Source organism: Eptesicus fuscus, chromosome 7, assembly GCF_027574615.1.
Source record: "Eptesicus fuscus isolate TK198812 chromosome 7, DD_ASM_mEF_20220401, whole genome shotgun sequence".
Lineage (NCBI taxonomy): Eukaryota > Metazoa > Chordata > Mammalia > Chiroptera > Vespertilionidae > Eptesicus > Eptesicus fuscus.
Window position 1 is genome coordinate 64628536 of NC_072479.1, and position 25339 is coordinate 64653874.

Genomic DNA, 25339 nt, shown 5'->3' on the forward strand with positions numbered 1-25339 from the left:
TCCTTCTCATGGCACTTACAATTTTCTACATTGCATTACATTTATTTATACTCATATGCTATTTCACTATTTCACTTATTTATTTTTCTCCAGTTTTACTGAAATATAATTGTCATGTAACATTTTAAGGCCTACAGCATAATGATTTGATTACTTACATATTGTAAAATTATTTCTACAATACGTTTAATCAACATTTATCACCTCACATAGATACAAAATCTTTTTTCTTGTGATGAGAAATTTTAAGATCTGTTCTCTTAGCAACTTTCAAATATACAATACAGTATTGTTAACTATATTTATCATAGTGACCATTACATCCTCAGAATGTATTTATCTTAAAACTGGAAGTTTGTATCTTTTGACCACCCTTGTCCATTTCCCCACCAATGTTTTTCACTCATCAGATTTATAGTGAGATCTGTCTCCCCCAGTACTTGACACCAGGTTGGCCACTCCATTCTGACTGAGTGAACTGTATTTTCACCTCTAGCAATATCATCCCAAATTTTAGATGAATTGCTTTACTATTTCTTTCAGATTGTATTATATTGCTTTTTAACAAGGAGATAAGTACATTTTATGAAAATAAGTCCAGAGAAATGGAAAAGCAGGTTGTCATTTCATTAACACAATCAGTTGGGTCTAGAAATAGCGAAGTCGCCTGTCAGCTATTTTCCTTTCACTTCCAGTGTCTATATATTTGAATGCGTCCAAGCAACCTTGAGCAGGGAGGTAAAGGGTAAATAGAAGAATATAATATTTGGTTTTGAAGATATCACATGGCCCAACCAGGACACTCAGTAAGTGGCTGGTGATAGGAAACCTACCTCACAGAATATATTTCCATTTTTAAGAAATGTTATTTGGTGAGAAGCCTATTTATTAACATCAGATGGAGGTATATAGTGCAAAATTTTATCTGATTGACTAAATAATAGGATGTATCTTTAGAATTAGTTCTCACTCAAGTATTTGCCAATAAAATATTAATGTGTCTAGTGTTATTGTCACTCATTATGGAGTATGAAGATTTTAGATGTATATACCTTTACTTTTTGAATTCATCATTCAAAAGCACTTACTGAGTATCAATGTAGTTCCACTTCTGGGCTCTGAGAATACAGCAATGAAGCAAACATACAGGTCATATTCTACATTTCATAACCAAATGATACATGTAATAAGTTTTCTTTGGAATTTATCTAAATCAAATAATTTCTGTTAGGGGTAAAAATCCTCCATGTTATCATTGTATTAAAATGTATTTGAATCTCTATTTTGGTTTTTAAATATGAAATATATAAGATTGCTCAGAAAACGAAATCAATAAACTAAATTGATATGTATTTGTTTTTTAGCAATAGTATTAATTCATATTATAAATATATTTAAAATGCATTTAGCCTTTCATTCACATAATATAACCCCCAGTGTTTTATTAGTCTTGCTCAAAATTCATGAGTCTTATCCACAGGTTATTGTGATGTGATCCCAGAATGTCTTAATATCTGTATGTGTATTGAACATTGGCAGCAGATGTACTTAGCATTAAGTACTACTTTTCAATGTATAATTCTGTATTGCAAGATCATGTAAATGTGACACCAATTTTATGCATTTTCTCAGTTAAAGTTTAAATATTAATGGAGATAGAAATATTTTTACTTCGTTGGTTCTGTTTCTTGAAAAGAATTAGATCATGTAGCCACTAGGGGGCTCACACACCACGTGTGTAAATCATGTGGCATCACCTCCACATACACTTGTGGTACTTACAAAGGACGTAATTTCTGGGACACTAACTAATACCACATTCAGTTGTTTTGTGTGGTGGATTAGGGCCTGATATTCTTAACACCAAAGGTATACAGTGCAAAATTATACCTGATTGACTAAATAATAGAATGTATCCTTAGAATTAGTTCTCATGCAAGTATTTGCCAATTTACAGTAACAGAAAATTCATCAAACCAGGTGTAACTTACCAGGGAAGTTAGCAACTAGAGGTCAGAAACTGCACCTGGAGAAATGTCCAAGTCTGGAGGAGGTCCCACTGTCAGGACTGGCCTGTTGCTACAGGAACACTGGCTCTAGCTGTCACGTCTTAGAGTCCGAGGGATGGATGGATTTACTTTTGCACAAACAACATTATGTGGTATTAATTCTCTTGTCTCGCATATGAGAAGACTTGTCATCAATTTAAATTTGTTTTTTAGCTATTTCATTTTCTTTAGAGCAAGATTGTGTTAATATTCTTTCATTTTATAAAGGAAAACCCTTAAGAAGCAATTTGAGTCCTTTCTTATATAACTCACATTCAAGTGCTTCCAATCAAGAGCATTCTTAAATATTTGATAACTTGCATCTATTTTCATTTTGTTTTGTTTACATCCAGGGACGGTTCAGCATTAACTTGGCAGGAACTGGGATGAAGATACCCAGCACTGCAAGGTGGCTGGCTCAGGGCAGCTACGCCTCTGTCATCATACACAGATCACAAGTAAGTCCTGCTGGGCCGGGAAGCCTTTCTGAAATACATCTGTGCGGTGAACTTGCATTAAAGGGCATCTACCTCAATGTAGAGTTATATGAGGTTAGTGACTGCGTTATTGCATATAATGGAATATAACATTAATTTATGAAATTATGGAATAGGGTTCATTTTTATTTATGTGCATAAGTAGGTTTTATGTATACACACACATTCTTGTACAGGCTACAGGTATCTGAGCATGAATAATAATGTCAGAGCATATAGATTTTATCCAGCTAATGACTTGAAAGGCAGATACTTCAGAAAGAGGTAGTGCTTTTAACTTTAATGGTTTGTAGGTTTTAATATTTCCAAGTCAAAAGTAAGTTTTTGGTTTATTTATCTCACTGCTTTGATTTAGTGATGGGATGGTGCTACAGCCATTTGTCATTTAAAAACATAACCTCTATAGACTTTCTTTAAGTCTATTTTTATGGTTTTATACATATTTTCCTCTATCTAGAAAACAATGTTATTTGCGTTCACCTCTAACACATACAGCATGGGCCAAAAGTAGATTTACAGTGGTTTGTATGAAAATAATACAAAAATAAACTGTTTCATGTACCCACAACTGTAAACCTACTTTTGCCCCACCCTGTACATTCTCTAAAATAGAATCCATTTAATTTTGCTGCTGGTACGAATGTACTAGCACATACACTTTAGGAGGTGGCTTCTATTAGAGTTACCATGTCTTAGCATGACTCTCTACATAGTAAACTAGCATCTACATTATAACTGTTCCCACCTTTATTGTACATAAATCAACACCACCAATAGCCCCTACACACTGTTTTGATTGCTTTCTTTTGATAAAAATAATTTCTGCTATGCTCCTACTTTTATGAATATTTGTAAAGAAATTCAAATTTTTGATACTATAGAGTTTAAACATTCTATTTCTGAAGACTGAAATTGTTTTAATTAATAAAGAATTAAATTTTTGTTCTGCATATTGGTAAGCAGTAGGCTTTTAAAACATATTTAAAATAAAGAGCTATTTCCATTTGGCATTTTTGGGTCTAATCCATTTTGGTAGAAGAATGGGAATAAGTTAATTAAAATATATTCTGAGCAGGTATATTCATAGAGCTCAATAAAATATTCTGACCTTATTTATTCATCTTTTAAATCTTTTTTGGTTAAATGTGAAGACTGAACTCTGGCTGACATCACCAGTAGATATGACTATCTCAGACAATCATTCCTTTTGCTTTATTTAATTCTATTCTAAAGATTAATTAACTGAGAATTTCTGCCTTAATCAAAATGTTACACATGAAGGTTTTTCTTGAAATCTGATGTGAAACTGAAACCCAAATATACTTATGGGAATGCAGACACAATATATTTAACCAAGGTTAGGTTTTCACTTAATCTGGGATAGGAACATATGTAAATTGGAATTTTTACTTCCATTCCCTTTTTTCTGCTTACTCAGATTCTTGAGAGTTAAAAAATTTCTGAAACAAAAGTCAACTTCGAAAACCCCTGATCTCAAAACATCCATCCCAAAATGTTCCAGGAAACCTCCCTCTTTAGGTTAAAAGAAAAACCACAAAAACAATAATAACAAAATTACTTTTACCTTTCTAAAAACTGCAGTTTAAACTATTTTTGCCTCATCCGATCAAAATGTTTTCAGGTTTTTTTGTTTTTTTGTTTTTTTGTTTTTTTGTTTTTACTTTTGGGCTTAAAGATGGAAGGCAGTCTAGAAAGAACATCTGTCTTGTCCTGACCATGCCTTTCACTCACCTCTACGGATCATTCCTCTGTGAATGGCTTTGCTTTTCTTAAAAAAAAAAAAAAAAGTTTTCTTCTAATTACTGCTTCCAGTCCAATTTTCCCCCCTTCTATACTTTTCTTCAGGCTGTATTTCTACAAATATTTTTTATTTAGTCTAGGAATATCTTAAATTCACTAAAGCAAATAGATGCCTGGATGAAAAATATATGGATTGAGATGAATCATCTAAATTATAGAGTGGTATATAATCATCAAGAAGCTAATATGCATCTCAGGTGGGTTATCTCATTGCCATAACCACCAATCCTGACATGGCATTTACCTCAAGTGTAACTGTCATAGGAAACCTTGGCTAGTTGGCTTTTTCTGTCTCGTGCATGTGTTAGATTCTCCTGTATTTCTGCCTCTTCCTATTTTCAGGATGGAACCAAAGTCTACGGCAGATGTGGAGGGTTTTGTGGGAAGTGCGTTCCCCACCTGATGACTGGTCTCCCAATTCAAGTGATCTGAGCATTCAGAAGTGAGAAGTACATCCCAAAGAGGAGACAGTCTTTGAACCTGCAAATAACCGGTGCTCATTTCTTTCATCTTCCCTTCCTGAGATTTCCGTGTCCAAAAGGTCTGTGACTTTGTTTAGGGTGCTCACCAGGGAGTCAAATTCCCACTTAAGTTTTCAAGGCCTTCAACTTAATAGGTATATAACTCTAATCAGGATATTTTTTTAAAAGTACATAATTTATGGTAGAATATACAGGGATGTCTAAATGAATTATACCAAGATAATATTGCAGTTAACAGCTTGGACTGGACCACTGTTAAACCTATAAACATACATGTAAATCTCTACTCAGTATCTTACTCTACAATGAAATGTTTGTTCTGCTTGTTAAGTGGAAAATGAACTTATTTAAAACTACCATAAATGTTATTTCATGTCAGGTGAATAGTAGTAAATCAATAGTTACTTTGAAACAGTACATAGCCATTATACTTACTGATACAGCATAGATACCTTGTTTTATATTCCTTTAATTGTGAATTATGGTGCTTCAAATTTAAAAAATCCTAAAAATGTGTGCTTGGGTTAAATACTAAATAACTTTTGTGGGTATAATACAAAAGAAGGTATAATATAGTAGAATTTTAAAACACCTACCTCTAATTTAATGTGTATGCTCTCTATGTCTTTATAACTCTTACATGTGTATATATCTACTCTTAAAAATCTATTTTCTCAAAGTTTATACTGTATTTTATTAAATACAGAAGTGAGAATTATTGAGATTTTTGAAGATTCAATAAACAAAATTATTTTTACATATGCAAAATTTGTATTAGAGATGTTCATGTTATTTTATACCCAAGATTTCTCAAAGCCAGAACATAAAAGATAGTAAAAATTAACTATCCCTGGACAAATTCTCAGGTATGAAATTTTTTTCAGGTGGATAATTGTGTATTATATAATAATGTGGTTTTAAACTAATCATAGATAAATAATATTTTTCTATGGAAACCTACTAATAGAATTTTATCAGTTAATAATAGAATATTAATTTTACCCACAAAGTTTTCCCCCAAACATTTATTAGAGGTATATTGTACCATATAAGGTACTAAAGCAATTTTGTGCCAATGTGGCTAAACATTTAGGGATCTCTGTATCAGAAATAAAGTATTTTGCACTATGTGCCTTAAATCAGTTACAAACATTAATATGAAATGTATAACATTTGCTATAAATGTTTTCATTCATAATTAAAATCTTTAAATTTATAAACATTTAAATAATAAAAATATTTGTGTTATACATTAACACCATGTTTTCATTTTCCTTCTTTAAGAATCACTCACTAAAAAATGTCTGTGAATCTAAAATTACTTCAGAAATTCTAAGGAATTTTTAATTGAATTTATTGTAGTTGGGATGGAGAAACAGCTGTTCACCCTTCTGATGGCAAAGGGAACATGGGCAGGAGGCTGACAAAAACTTGCAATGCCTTTAAAAGCTTCCATTCATACAAGGGTTACCACTGTATTTATATATAATGGGGCAAGAAAGTATACTATATATATGTTAGAATATATATATTACATATAGTTCTTTGTTTGCCCCAGGGATTCATATGTGTGTGTGAGTGTGTGTGTGTGTGTGTGTGTGTGTGTGTATCCTTAACCTATCACAATATATGCCAAGTGTTATAAACTCCGAATATATTTTCATATAAATTTTTGCTTATCAAGTGTCTTTTAAAATTTCTTTCCCTCTTTATTCTTTCTTATATATCTGAGTTTCTATTATTTATTATAGTGTGAGTTGGCTGGCACAAATCCAGCTTTCATTTATCAAAATGTCCATAATTCACCTTCACATTTTTAAACTTTATCTATAAATGTTGACATAATTTAAAGCTTACAAAAAATTGCAAGAATAATACAAATAGCTACCATATGTCTTTTAGCTGGAATCACGAATTTAACATTTTGTCACATTTGCTAAATCATTCTCTTTTTCTATATGTATACTAGAGGCCTGGTGCACGAATTCGTGCACATGTGGGGTCCCTTGTCGGGGCCTGCGGGGATCTTGCCGAAACCCACAGTCTAATGCCGCCTGCAGCTCCCACATGCTACTCCCGCTCATCCCAGCCCCACTGTGCCTCCTGTGGGAGAGGCTCAGTGTCCAGATCGGGAGAGGCTCACAACATTGCAGCACTCCCCAGGCATGAGCCCTGCGTCTGACACCTTCATGAGGGGAGTGGCCTGTGGGTTCGGGCCAAAACCAGCTCTCTGACATCCCCTGAGGGTTTCTGGATTGTGAGAGGGTTCAGGCCAGGCCAAGGGACCCCACCAGTGCATGATTGGGGTGAGAAAGGGACCGCGGGAGGGTTCCAGTCCCAATCTGCCAGACCCCAGCAGCAAGCTAACCTACTGGTTGGAGCGTCAGCCCCTGGTTGTCAGTGCACATCATAGCGAGTGGTTGAGCGGCCTTAGCATTTCATTAGCATATTACGCTTTGATTGGTTGAACAGTCTACAGGTCACCAGATGACCAGACACTTAGCATATTAGGCTTTTATTATATAGGGTAGTATAGATATACACAGACATATCTATCCACATATTTATTCTTAATTTGAGAGTTGTTAATTATCTCATGAACTTTTATTCCATAATATTTTAGTATGTACTTAAGAAAAAAGATAGTCTCTTACATAACCATGGTACAATCCTGAAATTCTGAAATTTCACCACTTAATTTCTAAACAGACTCTGAAACAGTTTATTTCAGATAAGCAAGTGGTAGAAAAGATGACAGGGTGAGTGTCATGGTTAATTAGTACTCCTTCTATATACCATTCTTTCTCAACCTTATATTATTCTACATTATAAATGCTTGACTTTCTCTCAAGTAATAGCTCATTGTGACCTCCTCCATAAATATTTCCTGGACCATCCTGTTGGTAATATTTTATTTTAAATTCTTCATGTATTGTTTTCCTTTCTTATATCACTTACTGTTTTCTACCTGGTATGTGATTAGAATTTTGACCACCCATCTTACCTGCTCTCCAAGATGGTTATTTGAGTAAAAACTAGTACTTGCTTAGTTTCTATTTTATACCACATACTGAGAGGCACTTTACATCATGACGCAATTTAATCTTTACAACAACCTTATGAAGGATCACCATTTTAAAGATCATCTATAATAATAAAAGCATAATATGCTAATTAGACCAGACGTCCTTCTGGACGAAGCTGCGGTGGGCAGGGGCTGAGGCAGCCACTGTGGAGGCAGGGGCTGAGCCCTTTGCATGAATTTTGTGCATAGGGCCTCTAGTCCTATCTAATAAAGAGGGAATATGCTAATTGACCATCACGCTCTCACAAGATGGCAAGGCCCACAGCCACAAGATGGTAGCACCCAATCCCCTCAGCCCTGCCTCATCCAGCCATAGTTCCCCAGTCTCCTCAGCCCCGTCTCATCCAGCCTCGGTCCCCCAGTCCCCTCAGCCCCGCCTCATCCAGCCAGAGTCCCCCAGTCCCCTCAGCCCTGCCAGGGGGTGGCAGCCACCATGCACCTCATCCAGCTGGAATCTCCCAGTCCCTTCAGCCCACCTCATCCAGCCAGAGTCCCCCAGTCCACTCAGCTCCGCAAGGGGAAGGCAATTGGGGGTGATCGGGCCAGCAGGGGAGGGCAGTTGGGGACAATCATGCTGGCAGGGGAGCAGTTAGGTGTCAATCAGGCCGCCAGGGGAGCAGTTAGGGGGCTATCAGGCTGACAGGAAGAGTGGTTAGGGGCAATCAGGCAGGAAGGCAGGCGAGTGGTTAGGAGCCAGCAGTGCCAGATTGTGAATGGGATGTCCAACTGCCAGTTTAGGCCCGATCCTGGCAGTTGGACATCCCCAGAGGGATCCCAGATTGGAGAGGGAGCAGGCTGGGCTGAGGGACACCCCCATGCATGAATTTCATGCACCGGGCCTCTAGTTTTATATAATGGCAGAAACTTTTTAGCACAGTGCACATCTGTAAGACACAAAGCCTTACTTTTTACTCAATCATATTCTTCGCTTAATGATAAAAACTATATTACTTTATTCTGAATCTTTCATGGCAACTATCAGAGTGTTGTCTATACAGTAGAGATTTAATATTTTATTGTGAATAAATTAAAATACTTAGCAATTCACTTCCACAAGAAGATATATGAAAACACCTATATGAACTATATTTTAGAGATATTTGGTGGGATTGATGTTTTTGAAAAATGAAGAGTCATCCCAAGAATATGTTCAGGAAGATACAGGTATTCCTAAAGAGTTCAATCACGCCCCAGAGCAGGATTTGGGAGAGCAGACTGGAAGTAAACAATAGCCACCATGCATGCTTTTTCTCAAAGGAGTAAGTTTTATAGGTCTACTTTATTTAAAAAAAATTTTATTAAATTTATTGTTGTGACATTGGTCAACATATTTTTAATTACTTTAAAAGACTTCACACCTACAAACATTGTTTCAAACACACTACAGAACCACATTTTTTCAGTGACAACTCATTCATAACTTAGTATAGCTTTGATAAATATAAATGTTCCAAGTTGCCACAATCATTTAGAAAGAACAGAATTGATTTTTATTTATTCTTTGATGTCACACATCAGGATAAGATATATTTTGTGCCATGAAAATATAGCTATCACTCAACATATTTTGATTTGTAAACATTATTATTTTCAAACACAAATGACTCCTATTCAATTTTTTTCTAATAATTTAGCTTGTGTTTTAGTTGCCAACTGTCTATTTAAATGTTTTGTTTAAAGGCAAATAAGAAGACCAAATTGTGCATTAGTTTTGTCATTTATTTTAAGATAACATGCCTATTTTTGTTACACTTTACTTGCCACATTTTTTACCCCTGTAATGACTCATCTTTATTTGAAACAGGAAAATTTATTTAAAACTGACAATAGTGGCATCTGCTGGCCACTCTTAACTATTCCTCAGTAAGATAAAGAAAAAATATATTTTCTCTGCAATTTTCTGAAGAGCTTGAGGAGTAATTGCTTGAAATGCAACAGGCAACCTGTGTTTGTGTTTTCCTTAATCTAACTGAAAACATTAATACCTATATTCCATGTCATCTCCATAGCTGTATCTCTAGCATACAGACATACATATGTTCTTTTCACTACTTCAATCTGCGAATATTCTTGACAATATAAAACCTTTCTCAGTCTCCAGGAGCAAATAGAAAAGTGGTTTTAGTGCTATAGTTTTGGAGGGATGATCTTTATGCTATAAATAGAGGAAACTTGGATTGGGAACAAGTGCTTGGGGATACCCAGCTTTCTAGACCAAGCACTAATATTAAATAGTGATATATTAAACTTTAGGCAGGTTTGTTTCCTCAGCTGTAAAATTAGAGATCTGAAAAAACTTACAAGGTATTTTCCAGCTCTAAAAGTTTATATGTATAATTTGTGTCTGGTGCATTATTTTGTAGTTACTATTTTTTATAGAAATCAAGTTACTTAGTATTCAATCTGAGTTTAAAAAAACAACAACAAAAAACACCACTCTCCACTTCCATTTTCCCATACAGAAAGAGTTCAGCTTACCCAACAAAGCAAAGATATACTCCTTTCATAGTTTAATACCTGGTGTTTCAGAGTTAAGAAGACCCGAGTTTTTCACATGCTCTGACACTTTCTAGCTGTGGGGTCTCATAACAAAACACACAACCTGAACCTCAATATTGCAAATTGTTAAATAGGTAGAAGAAAAATGCCCTGCTTACCTTCCCAAAATAAAAATTATGAGGTTAAATGAATGTTTGTAAATATGTTCTGTTTAGTAGAAAGTGCAAAATTAGTTACATTTCCTCATTTTAAATATAGAAAATAGCTTTGAAAGCAATGTAGGCAGTAGAAGGTAGGTTCTGGGGGGTCTAAATTCTAGGTCTATTGCTTATGTTGTGACCTTAGGAAAAATCACTTAATCTTTCTGACAAGCAAACACTAAAGGATTTCTTCACCAACCACTAAAACATTGTAGAAGAAACGTTAAAGGGTCTTCTTTATGCAGGAAATAAAAGGCCATACCAGAAATAAGAAAATGCACGAAAGAAAAAATCTTGCAGGTAAAAGCAAGCACAGAATTAGCACAGTAAATAAGCAACTTAAAAAGCTAAGATGAAGGTTAAAAGACACAAGCAGCAAAATTAACTATAACTATAATAAATAGAGGATACACACAAAATATATATAAAATGTGACATTAAAAATACCAAGTATGAAGGGAGAGTGAAAATATAGTGCTTTTATAATGTGTTTGAACTCAAACACCTACCACCTTAAAATAGACTGCAATAGATATAGATGGGTATATAGGAACCTCATGGCATCTATAAACCTAGAAAATACAAAAAAATAAAAAATAAAATCCCACAATAAACAAAGAGAAAAGAACCCAAACAAAATACTAAAAAGAACCAGTAAACCAAAAGGAAAGAACTCAAAAGAAGAAAAAAATAGAGAATATAAAAACAACTGGAAAACAACAAAACATCAATAAATAGATAACCTATCAATAATTATTTTAAATATAAATGGACAAAATACTCCAAGCAAAAGACACAGAGTGGTGGAATGGATGAAAAAACAAGTCCCATCTACTAGTATATGCTGCCTACAAGAGACTCACTTCATTGAAAGACACATACACACCGAAAGGAAAGGCATGGAAAAAGATATTCAAACAAATAAAAGCAAAAAGAAATCTGGAGTAGCAATACTTGTAAAGAAAATATTGATGGAGATAAAGGGAAAATTAACAGCAATTTCAAACTATATTACAAAGCTATAATAATCCAAACAATATGGTACCAGCACATAAACAGACATAGATCAATGGAACAGAATACAGAGTCCAGAAATAAACCCTCACTTATATAGTGAATTAATCTATGAAGAAATGACAGTGTCTTGGGAAAACTGAACAGGTACATGCAAAAACAAAAAACAAAAAACTGGACCATGCCCTTACACCATATACAAAAATAAACCCATTGAATTAAAGACTTAAATATAAGACCTGAAACTATAAAATGCATAGAAAGAAAACATAGGCCACAAACTCCTTGACATCACTCTTAATATTTTTAGATATGTCCCCTCCAACGAGGGAAACAAAAGCAAACTTAAACAAATAGGAGTACATCAAACAAAATATCTACCCAGGGAAGGAGCCTATCTAATAAAAGAGTAATATGCAAATTGACCATACCTCCACCACACCCACAGCCAATCAGGAGCGAGTATGCAAATTAACCCAACCAAGATGGCTGTGGCCACGGAGCAGGAGGCTTGGGTTTCTCTGGCAATGGAGGAAGCCAAGCTTCCTGCATACTCTGGCCGGCCCAGGCCTCCGCTCAAGGCTACAAAGTTTCAATTATAGAAGATAAATAAATCCCAGATCCCAGGGCCTCCGCTTGAGTCGCCGGGGGACATGGTTGGCCTGCAAACCACCACAGGCCCCTCACCCAGGCCACCCAACACCCCAAGGTAACTCCCACCCTGATCCAGGACACTCTTCAGGGCAAACCAGCTGGCCCCCACCCGTGCAAAAGGCCTCTAGCCTATCTAATAAAAGAGTAATATGCAAATTGACCGTCACTCAAACACACAAGATGGCTGCCCCCATGTGGACACAAGATGGCCACCACAAGATGGCCAGCAGGGGAGGGTAGTTGGGAGGGTCCAGGCCTGCAAGGGAGGGTAGTTGGGGGCGATCAAGCCTGCAGGGAGAAGGGCAGTTGCGGGGGACCCAGGCCTTCAGGGGAGAGCAGTTGAAGGGGACCAGGCCTACAGGGGAGGGCAGTTAGAGGTGACCAGGCCTGCAGGGGAGGGCAGTTAGGGGCAAACAGGCTGGCAGGGGAGCAGTTAGGCATCAATCAGGCTGGCAGTGGAGTGGTTAGGGGGTGATCAGGCAGGCAGGCAGAAGCGGTTAGGGGCAATCAGGAAGGCAGGCAGGCGAGCAGTTGGGAGCCAGCAGTCCTGGATTGTGAGAGAGATGTCCGACTGCTCATTTAAGTGGGCAGCCAGACATCCCTTGAGGGGTCCCAGGTTGGAGAGGGTGCAGGCTGGGCTGAGGGACACACACCCCAGTGCACGAATTTCATGCACCGGGCCTCTAGTACCATTAATAAAACAAAAAGATAACCTAATAAATGGGAGAATACATTAGCAAATAATATATCCAATAAGGGGTTAATATCCAAAATATAAGGAACTCATACAGCCAACATAAAAAAAAATAATCTGATCAAAGAATGAGCAGAGGGCAAGAATAGACATTTCTCCAAAGAGGATACACAGATGGCCAATAGATGTATGAAAAGATGCTCAATGTCACTAAACATCAGAGAAATGCAAATCAAACTCACAATGAGATACTACTTCATATTGGTCAGAGTGGCTATTATCAAAAGTCAACAAATAAGTGTTTCAAGAATGTGGAGAAAATGGAATCCTTGTGTACTATTCGTAGGACTATAAATTTATGCAGCCACTATGGAAAACAGTATGGAGATTCGTCAAAAAACTAAAAATAGAACTACCATATAACCCCGCAATCCCATTTCTGGATATTTACTAAGGAACAACAACACTAAATTGAAAATATATGTGCACCCCTATGTTCATTGAAACATTATTTACAACTAGAGGCCCAGTGCATAAAAATTCATGCACTTGGAGGGGGGATCCCTCAGCCCGGCCTGCCCCCTCTCATAGTCCGGGAGCCCTCAGGGGTGGGAGGAGACCCTGTGATCAGGGCAAGGAGACACCCCCATCACCCCTCTGCTACTGCCACTGCCAGCAGCGCAAGCCTCAGCCGACCCTGGTTACCTGAGCCTCGGGTGGCCCTGGGTGGCTGGGAAGCCGCCATCAAGGCTTGCTTGCACCTTGGGCCTGCCCTGGGCAGCTGGGCAGCCACCATCTGAGGCTTGCCTGTGCCTTGGGTGTCGGCTGGGCAACCGCCATCCAAGGCTTGCCTGCACCTCAGGCCTGCCCTGGGTGGCGGCAGGGCTGAGGGGACTGGGCGCCGCCATCTTTGTGAGGGCATGATGGTCAATTAACATATTCCTTCTTTATTAGATAGGATAACCAAGATATGGAAGCAACATAGGTGTCTTATGCTAAATGAAACAAGTCCTACCAAGAAAGACGAATATTATTTTACTTGTATGTAGAATCTAAAACAAAACAAAAACAGACTCATAGGTACAGAGAACATTAACTGATGTTTGCTAGAGAGTGGCAGAGGATGGGTAAAAATGGAGAAGAGGAATCTAGTCAACAGTGTTGTGATAACTTTGCACAGCAACGGATGCTTACTAGATTTAGTGTGGTGACCACATTATAAGGTGAATAAGTGTCAAATCACTATTCATACACATGAAACTAACATAATATTTTATACCAGCTACATTTAAATAATAAAAAAGACATTTCCTGCTATCAGTTCAATGTATCATCAAAATTGTCCTTAGTATAGTTTCCCAGGTAACTGCTACCTCTTTATTACATTTGCCCAATGATGGGATATATCTCTGCTCTCTCTGACAAAAAGGTGTAACAAACCAGGAACGATGGAGTTTTCCAGAGCCTAGCTTAGTGGGCTAATTAGGTGGGGAGAGATGAATTTCCAAAGTCATTAGAAATATATTTGTTGAAACCAATTCTGGCCCAAACACAACACCTTAGCAGTTAAGAATGTAGACACAATCCCTGCAATCACAAAGGATGTAGTTTGATCATAATTTTTCAGAAACTACTGAAGTGGTAACTAGTGGAGATATTTTTTAATTTTCTTTCATTTTAGTTAGTACCAACACAGGAAGCATTGTGCCTTTGGGGTATAGTGAGGGCAAATCCTACACTTGGGATTTAAAAGGAGGTATGAGAAAGAGTAACTGAGAATTGCATGCAATCTAGTGCTGGTGTGTGTTTCTTGGCATCTAGAAGGGTTCAGGAATTTCGAGAAGACACTGCAAGTAAATTAATCAAGAGTCCAGAGACAAAACATAATTTTGGAAGGCATTTTGGGGAGCCAGAGAAGACTTAGCTAAAGGAACCAAGTTCTCCTTGTCTCAGGACCCCTTGCTCTTTATTAGCACAATTTGTCCTAAGGCAAGGTAGATATACACATCAAAGGCCAAGGTTTAGTATACAGAATCCATTGTCAGATTGGGGGGAACTGCCTTTGGCTGTTCAGGTGTTTGGCCAGTAGGAGGCAATAACATGTAGTTTGAAATGCCCTCAGCTGTCCGGCAGCAAGCAATCATTTATGCATCCTTTCCAGGTTTGGGGAAATGCCCTCAGCCATCCAGATGATTCAGCCCTGCTGTCATGCTGGAATTAGCTTTCGACAATCTATGGCAAAGAGAGTTTGCTTTAAAATCTTGTTAGAGACATACTGGAGGACAATTGTCATTTATTTTGGTGCACAGCCTCTCATGTTTCATGAATACCCCAACTTATCAGGTGAACCATGCTTTACAGTATGGAGACTGAAAAGATCAGATATTTGCTTTCCTGACCTTCCTTGTGGCTAAGACACAGGCATATAACCTCTACTCCCGCAATCAGAAGGACCATCTCTGAGTTTAGTCAGAAGTTAGTGATTTCCAAGGAGAGGTTGTGTGGGGAACTCAGAGTAGTGACAGCTGGTGATACTGCTGACGGCTACATCCAGGACTCAGGGGCAGCAGCAGGAGCTCTCCTGGCAGCACCCCGCAGCAGCAGAGCAAGCCGAGGCATCCGATGCATTGCTCGTATGTCAGCAAATCTTCAGCACACCAACTATTGGAGTGATTTTGACCTTTTCCCCTGGCTTCAACTAGATACACTCTGATACTGTATTTCATCTTTAATGAACCAGAACAATTTCTGAAGTAAGGAAAGAAACGAAAAATGGTTGCTATGCAGGCAACCGTAGTTCATGTCAATCTATGTTCAATGTTGCTAGAGGTAGTTCTCTCAATAATTTAGAGATAGAGGTCTGTTTCTAATTCTAATCTTATGGCAAATCAGAATCCACATAAAATAGTTACATTTCTTTTCTTGGTCATCATAGTTTTTTTTGAGTCTTTTACACTCTTACTTAAATAAAAATTGGGGTTAAAGACATGAATTTCACAACAATGCAAAAGAAAAAGCCTGGGTCTCTCGTAGGTTTTAGCAAAGTTAAAAACAGATCGAGTCTTGTTTAAAAATAAAAACATTAATATCTGATTGTACATTTTTAGTGGGACATGCCTCCTGCCAATACTGTCAGTTCTAAGGACAGCAGTTCTACAACTACATCTGAGGATTCATATCAAATGCAAATATAAATGCTCCTCGTAAAGGGCTACAATGTTAGTTATGGTGTTACTGTTATTATTACACAGAAGGTTATGAATTGCTCCCCTTTATTGAGTTAAAAATATATTGAGATTCTATTCTACCCACCTTAATAAGAAAGTCTGAAAACTGTCTGAACCACCACCAAATTTCAGAAATAGACCTAAGATTTCCCACCCTAAAAACATGTCATTTATCCAATATCCTCTCATTTAAGAATCATCGCTTACATACCTACTATTCTCTAGGTGCTATGTAAAGTGCTAAGGACACACCTGAATTAGGCACCCTCTACCCCTCATGATGCTTACACTCTAATGTGGAAACTGGCCAGTTACAAAGTAGACTTCTAACAGTGCTGTGATTCAAGTGGATCCAGGATACAAGGATGCAAAGAGAAGTAACTAGTCAGTTTCTTCAGGGCTCAGGGCTGTGCTGTGGGAGAAAGTTCACAAAGCCTGCTCACATCCTCACCACATAAGAAGATAAAGCCAACTTTATACATTAAGATGTATTTTGTATGGAAGAAAAAAACTCAAAGTGGCTCAATCATTATTAGAAAGGACTTCTGAGTATAGCCACTCTGTGGGCCTGGGGTAACACAGACCTCTCCCTCACTACAGACTTGCAAAGATGCTGAATAAGACAGAACAGCAACAAAATGCACAGCCAAGCTAATAGTACATAGGGATGAAAAGGTCAATCCAATTTGTATACTAATCCTATATAATAAAGAGGTAATATGCAAATTGACCCTCATGCCATCACAAGATCACAAGATGGCTGCGCCCACAGGGAAGGCAGGGTTCCGTAAGGAGCCATACGAGTGATCAGCAGGGACCTAAGGCTGCGTGGCGCTGGGCCGGGGCGAGGGACATGAGGCTGCGCTGGGGGATCTGAGACTGAACCTCCAGCCCGGCGGGCCTTGACGGGGGACCTGAGGCTGCGCCCCCCACCCAGTAGGGCTTGATGGGGGACCTGAGGCTGCGCCCCCCTCCCTGTACCAGGCTGGGGCACCTGAGGCTGTGCCTCCCACCTAGCACAGGGCCAGGGGACCTGAGGGTGCACCCCCCGCCCAGCAGGACTTGACAGGGTGGGGCCAGGTGGGTCTGGATCTCGCCCAATGGGGGTGGGACCAGTCAGGTCTGGGTCTCACACGATTTTGAGGTGCGTGCGGGTGGGTGGGGACTTGACTCTGGGTCCTGCAGTGCACCCCAGACTCTGACAGGAGGAAGATTTTCATATACATTTTACTAATTTTCTTTCATCTCTGACACTTCTATTATAGAGAAAGGGCAAATAGCAATATTAAAATATTTCCTCTAATTAATTCCCTTTTAGTGTGCATGGATTTTGTGCACTGGGCCACTAGTATAGACAAAGACTGCATTGCTGAATGACCATTAAATAATTTACATCATTAGTAAGAATAGTTAACTTACCCTGGCCAGTGTGCCTCAGTTGTTTGAGCATAGTCCCAAAAGGGTGCCGGTTCAATTCCCAGTCAGGGCACATAGCCAGGTTACAGGTTCAATCCCTGTTTGGGGTGCATATGGGAGGCTACCAATCAAAGTTTCTCTGTCACATTAATGTTTCTCTCTGTTTCTCTCTCTCCCTCTCTATTTCTCTCTCGCAAAGTAATAAAAACATATTTTAAAAAAGAATATTTAACTCAGAATGTAAAAGCAAAGAATTTAGCAAAGGTGTAAATCTAAACAAGCCCTGATTGCACAATTAGCAATTAAAATAATGTCTTGTTGCTATATATAACAAACCCAGCCCTGACCGGTTTGGCTCAGTGGATAGAGCGTCGGCCTGCGGACTCAAGGGTCCCGGGTTCGATTCCAGTCAAGGGCATGTACCTTGGTTGCGGGCACATCCCCAGTGGGGAGTGTGCAGGAGGCAGCTGATCGATGTTTCTCTCTCATCGATGTTTCTAACTCTCTATCCCTCTCCCTTCTTCTCTGTAAAAAATCAATAAAATATATTTAAAAAACAAAACAAACAAACAAAAAACAAACCCACAGCCAACATCATACTCAATGGGCAAAATCTACAAGTGTTTCCCTAAGATTAGGTACAAGACAGGGATGTCCACTTTCACCATTCTTATTCAACATAACACTGGAAGTCCTAGCCAAGCAATCAGACAATAAGAAGAAATAAAAGGCATCTAAATTGGAAAGAAAAAGGTAAAATTTTCATTTGCAGATGACATGATACTACATCTAGAGAACCCTAAAGATTCTAACACAAAACTACTAGAACTGATAAATGAATTCAGTAAAGTATCAGGATGCAAAATAAATATCTAGAAATTGGTTGCATTTTTATACATCAATAATAACTATCAGAAAGGGAAACTAAGAAAACGATCCAATTCACAATTGCTTCAAAAAGAATAAAATACCTACAAAAAATTTAACCAAGGAAGCAAAAAACCTATACTCTGAAAATTGTAAGATACTGAAGAAAGAAATTGAAGATACAAAAAAAGCAGAAGCATATACTATGTTCATGGGTAGGAAGAATTAACATCATTAAAATATCCATACTACCCAAAAGCAATCTATTAGTAGAGAGTTAACACAATTCCTATCAAGATACCAATAGTGATTTCACAGAACAAACATTCCAAAAATTTATATGGAACTACAAAAAACCCAGAATAGCTGAAGCAATCTTGAGAAAGAAGAACAAAGTTGGAAGAATCTCACTACCTAATGTTACACTATACTACAAGACCATGGTAATGAAAATAGCATGGTACTGGCATAAAAACAGACATATAGATAAATGGAACAGAATAGAGAACCCATAAGTAAGCCCATGACCTTATAGTAAATTAGTATTTGACAAAGGAGACAAAAATATACAATGGGATAAAGATAGTCTATTCAACAAATGGTACTGGGAAAATTGGACAGATACTTGCAAAAAAATGAAACTAGACCACCTTCTTATACCATACACAAGAATAAACTCAAAATTTATTAAAGATTTAAATGTTATACTTGAAACTATAAAAATTCTAGAAGATGACATAGGCAGTAAAATCTTGGACATTACAAGTAGCAATATTTTTTTCTAATATACTTCCTTGGGCAAGGGAAGTAAAAGAAAAAATAAACAAATGGACTACATCAAACTAAAATGTTTTTGCACAGCAAAGGAAACCATAAAAAAAAAATGAAAAAGACAACCCAGTGAATAGGAGAACATATTTGCCAATGATACATTTTATAAAGGGTTAATATACAAAACTTATAAAGAACTTATACAACTCAACACCAAGAAGACAAACAACCCAATTAAAAATGTGCAAAGGACCTGAACACACACTTCTCCAAAGAGAATATACAGATGTCCAACAGACATGTGAAAAGTCTGCCCCCACCCAGTCAAGAAGCATTATCACAGTTTGGTAGTGGTGGTGCTGTGAGATGATGGCAGTGATTGGTGCCAAGGTTAAGGATCAAATGGATACAAAGGTGGTTTCCCCATCTTATCTCCATTGAATTCATGTCTGTTCCATGTGGAAACTAGATGGATCCTAGAAGATGACTACCAACTGCCACGTACTCAACCAAATAGTAGTTCTCAACACAGTCTTGGTGCCAAAGCAGATCAATATGGCTCCATATTGTCGCCACTGATTTGTCAAATATATTCTTTTCTATCTCAATGTGGAAAGAGGATTATAAATAGTTCACAATCATATGAATTGGAAAAAAATTATCCACTTACAGTTTTGTTGCAGTGCTATATTAATTCTCCCACCTTCTCCTATAATGTAGTTCAAAGAAATATGGACCAACTGGGCATCTCATTGAAATTGCATTGACCCATTAAAAAGATGATTATATGCAGATTGGGTCAGATGAGCAAGAAGGGCAAGCATACAGGAGGTCTTAGGAAAACACTAAAGGCCTGATGCGCGAAATTCATGCAAGAGTAGGCCTTCCTTCCCCTGGCTGCCGGCACCGGCTTCCCTGTGGCACCTGGGACCTGGGCTTCCCTCACAGCCCTGGCTTCGTCCAGAAGAATGTCCGGTCTAATTAGCATATTACACTTTTATTATTATAGACTTGAGTCCTGGTGCACAGAGGGGGTGTTCCTCAGCCTGGCCTGCACCCTCTCCAATCTGGAACCCCTTGGGGGATGTCCAACTGCCGGTTTAGGCCCAATCCCGGCAGTCAGACATCCCTCTCGCAATCCAGGACCACTGGCTCCTAACCATTCACCTGCCTGCCTGCCTAATGCCCCCAACTGCCCTCCCCTGCTTGCCTGGTTGCCTCCAATGGCCCTCCCCTGCTGACCTGGTCACCCCCAACTGCTCTCCCCTGCTGGCCTGGTCACTCCCAACTGCCCTCCCCTACTGGCCTGGTCGCCCCCAACTGCCCTCCCCTGCCAGCCTGATGGCCCCCAACTGCCCTGCCCTGCCGGCCTGATCTCACCCCTAACTGATCTCCCCTGCCAGCCTGATCTTGCCCCTAACTGCCTCTGCCTCGGCCCCCACCACCATGGCTTTTTTCGGAAGGAAGTCGGACATCTGGAAGATGGCCAGTTGACCTGGTCTAATTAGCATATTGCCCTTTTATTAGTATAGATAGATTATATAGGATAGGATTGCTTAAATAGGGGGGGCGGGGAGTCTTTTCAGCAAGAGGAGATTCTTTTGGCAGACAAAAATATATAATCCCTATGTCTGGACTGATAGCCAGCCATATGCACTATACTGCCAAACCAGTTATTAAAAAATTGAACTGCTTTCTTATACCTTACACCAAACAGCTGTTGCCCTTAAAACCCCTCCTCAGCCCCCACCTTAGGTTCTGCCTTTGCAGTTCACCCAGATTAGGTTCTGATTGGTCAGTTTTTATGCCAGTCAGCATCAAAAGCTCTGCCTCCTGGGCAGCCATTGGCTCTTCTGGGAAATCCAGAATGGCCCTGCTGACAGCTGTCTCTCTCTGGGCCTATCTCCGGGCCTGATCCGCAGCCTTCACAGCAGCTGCGGATCAGGCCCTGCCTCTCTCATCATGCTCGCCTCGCCCTGCCCGCCACCCTGCCTGCCCGCTGGCCGCCAGCCTTGCTCTGATAGGAGCCTATGGGCTGCAGGGGAGGGACTGAGAGGTGCTCCATGCACTTCCTGGTGACCATTCATTTGGTTGTTTTGGTTGTTACAACCATTGGCCTTTTATTATATAGATATGCACTCCAAAGGAGAGGAGATAAACCTCAGAGCCTGCCATATTTGTATGATTTTTATGGATCCAGTGGTCAAGGGTATGCTGGAACACCCCATCCTGATAAAAATTGAAGTATTATATTTTATACATCCTACTAAAAAGAAGGGAGCAACATGCAAGTTGGGCTTTTTGGATTCTGGAGGCAGCATATTCCACAAGTGAAAATACAAATGGCCCTTATACTGTGATGTGGCCCAGGGCAGGAAAGGACTGGGATGCAAGCAGCCCTGCCACTTGGACCATGAGATTTGACAGACCCTATGGTGTTCGAGGGGTCAATGGTGGAAAAAGATGTGAGGAAATTGTGACAAGACTTAGTGGAAGAATCAGAAGGCCAGGCTCTGAGATTCTGGAGTAAGGCTATGCCAGCTGGAGAGAAGTATGTTTTTTAAAAAACAACTGGTATGCTATTCTGCTGAAAGCCATTATATTTCACTGTGCAAAAGCCATTTACTTAATTTCCTGTTTGAATAGTTTGTTGTTGGTGTAGAGAAAAGCAGATGATTTTTGTGTGTTGATTTTTATATCCTCAATTTGTTTATTAGTTCTAATAGTTTCTTTGTGGAGTTTTAGGGTTTTCTCTACACAAGATAGTATCATCTGCAAACATAATTTTACTTCTTCCTTTCCAATTTGGATGCCTTTTATTTATTTCTGTTGCCTAATTGCTCTGGCTTGGGCTTCCAGTTCTATGTTGAATAGGCATCCTTGTCTTGTTCCAGATCTTTGTTGTGTTGAGATAAGTTCTTTCTATACATAATTTGTTAAAAGTTTTCATCATGAGTGTTGAATTTTGTCAAATGATTTTTCTGCATCTATTGAAATGATCAATAAATCATTCTTGTCCTATTAGCTGGTATATTACATTGATTGATCTATTTGGACCATTTTTGCATTCCTGGATAAATCTCACTTAATCATTGTGTATGATCCTTTTAATGTGCTGTTTCATTTAGTATGCTAATATTTTCTTGAGGATTTTTGCATACATGTTCATGAGGGATATTAGCCTGTAGTTTTGTGATTTTTTTTCTCTGGCTTTGATATCAGAATGATACTGGCCACATAAAATGAGTTTGAAAGTTTCCTCTTGTCTTTTTTTTTTTTTGAAGAGTTTAAGGATTGGTATTAATGCTTCTTTAAATGTTTGGTAGAATTCACCAGTGAAGCCATCTGGTTCGTTGCAACATTATTCACAATAGCTAAGACATTAAAGCAACCTAAATGTTCATTGACAGATGAGTGGAGAAAGAAAATGTGATATATACATACAATTGGGTATTAGCCTTAAAAAGAAGAAAATTCTGCCATTTATAACTTCAAACTTCATGGATAAACCTGGAGCACATTATGATAATTAAAATAAGTCAGACACAGAAGGACAAATTCTCCATGATACCACTTATCTGAAGAAGCTAAAATAATCATGCTCATAGAAACAGAGAGTAGAATGGGGATTGCCAGGGGTGGGGTGGGAGGAGCAGGAAGGTATCAGTCAAAGATACAGAGTCAGTTATATAAGATGAATAAGTCCTAGAGAGCTACTATACAGCATAGAGCATATAGTTAACAATACTTTATTGCATACTTAAAATTTTGCGAAGAGGGTAGATCTTATGTTAAGTATTTTTACCACAAATAATAACAACAACAACAAAAAAGAGGGAGGAAGGAGAGCTTTGAATGTGATAGACATGTATATGGAATAAATTGTGGCGATGGTTTCATTAATACCAAACTCATCAAGTTGTATACATTAAAAATGTACAACTTTTTTATGTTAGTCCTACTTCAATAAAGTGGTTTTTAAATTAGCTTAAACACAAACATTTTACTTTCCACTCCAAAAGAGCATAACGTAAGGAAATAAAAATCACCGGTAAGTGCACTAAAGAAGGGGCGATCCAAACTTTATTCAGACACTTAAATGAGCTGGTGCCCCTTTGGCACTACGAGCCACAGTCAGTAGAGGATGCTGTTGCATCTTTTATAAAGTGCTCTTTCAAAGAAAGATTCCCAGGGCTGTGACCCTCTACTAAGGGCAAGAAGGGAAAATGAAACTGAGTTGCAAAGATGAAGACTGCCTGGTGAAATGATTCACCCAATTTGACTTCCTGTTGAGCAAGAGAGCAAGGACTGAAAAAGCTATGAAAATGCAGGGGAAATTATAAGCAGATGGAGGCTTTGGTGCCAAAACTGTCCTGGGAGTAATGTTCTAAGGTGATTTTAAAGACAAGGAAACTATATAATCGAGGCACTTGTACACTGCTATCTCCTTTAATATATAATTTAGTCATCATAGGAGTCGACCATTTTTTGATTTCTGGAAGCTTGATGTTAATTACTAGTACCAGTAAACAACGTTGCCCTAACAAAGGATATGGCTTTAGACAACTTTTGATTTACTCCATTGCTTTTGGACTTTTGACAAGGTCAAGTGTGTATACTATGGTTTGCAGCATTTCCCCTATTGGTTTAGATTATACATTTCTCTCATTTATGCATGGAGATGTGTCTTGGAATATGTTTACAAAAAAACAATAGAAGTCATCAATACAGACATTTGAATATGGCTTGAAAATCCTCAAGTTGGCGCAATTTTATATATATACTAGAGGCCCGGTGCACAAAATTTGTGCACAGGAGGAGGGGGTTGGACATCACAAAACTGGCAGTCAGACATCCCTCTCACAATCCAGGACTGCTGGCTCCTAACTGCTTACCTGCCTGCCTGCCTGATTGCTCCTAACTGCCCCACCCCCGCCAGCCTGGTCACCCCCAACTGCCCCCCCTCCCCCCTCCCCCTGCTGGCCTGGTCGCCCCACGCAGCCTGTGTTCGGTCGTCCATCCAGTTGTTTTGGTTGTGATGGCCCCTGACTTTTTATATATTAGGATATATATAAAGGGTAATATGCTAATTAGACCAGACATCTTCCAGATGTCCTTCCTGATGAAGCCAGGGCCGGAGGGAAGCCAGTCCATGTCTTGGGTGCTTGCAGGCTGCCTGAGGGAAACTAGCCGAGTCCTGGGTGCCAGAGGGAAGCTGATGCCAGCAGCTGGGGGAAGGAAGGCCTACTCTTGCATGAATTTTTGTGCATTGGGCCTCTAGTATATATATATATATAAAAGGCTAATATGCAAAGTGTCCCCTCAGGAGTTTGACCAAAAGTTCAATTGCTCGCTATGACATGCACTGACCATCAGGAGGCAGTGCAAATGAAGGAAGCCCCGAGCTGGCAGCCAGCAGCTGGGGAAGGGAGGCTCCGGCCAGCAGCTGGAAGGAAGGCCCCGGCTGGCCCTGATCGCCGGCCAGGCCTAGGGACCTTACCCGTGCACGAAATTTGGACACCGGGCCTCTAGTGTGGTCATAAAAAGCTCAGGAGCAGGCAACTACTGGCCAGTTTTACCCTTCTCTAGCTTGTTGCGTGAATTTGAACAAATTGTTTCACCTCGCTGAACATCAATTTCTTTACAAATTATTCACCACAACTGCTTACATATTGTAAATCCTCAATATGAATCAGCTATTATTTATAAGTTATTTCTCTTGTTTCATTTGATTTTTCCAACAATTATGAGGAGAATGAACAAACTTTTTTGTACCCACTTTAGAGATAAAGAGGTTTGGAGAGCTTGAATTGCATGCTGACATCCCCACGCCTAATAAGTGAGAGAGAGGGATTCCAATCCAGCTTTGTCCAAAGTCACACTCTTTTTCTGTAGCCTACACTAGTGCTTCTGGGGTAATCACTAAAGGGCATGAGATCATCTGTGGATCTTGGTGAAACACAGCTTCCAACTCAATGGGACTATAGCTGGGCCCACTCTTCTGCATTTCACTGCCAGTGGGTCAGCAGCATCTTGGGAGTTAATTGGATCCCCAGATCCACTG

The 25339-nt window shown here is 39.0% G+C and overlaps 1 protein-coding gene across 1 annotated transcript in view; it reads left to right on the forward strand.

Annotated features, from left to right (window-relative positions):
• Positions 1-4798, forward strand: part of ADAMTS20 (ADAM metallopeptidase with thrombospondin type 1 motif 20) — a 176770-nt gene extending 171972 nt beyond the window's left edge. Inside the window, exons 38-39 of the mRNA XM_054718477.1 lie at positions 2402-2506; positions 4709-4798. Coding sequence (XP_054574452.1) covers positions 2402-2506; positions 4709-4798 — 195 coding nt within the window. The remainder of the gene's footprint in view (positions 1-2401; positions 2507-4708) is intronic.
• The last annotated feature ends 20541 nt before the right edge of the window (positions 4799-25339 follow it).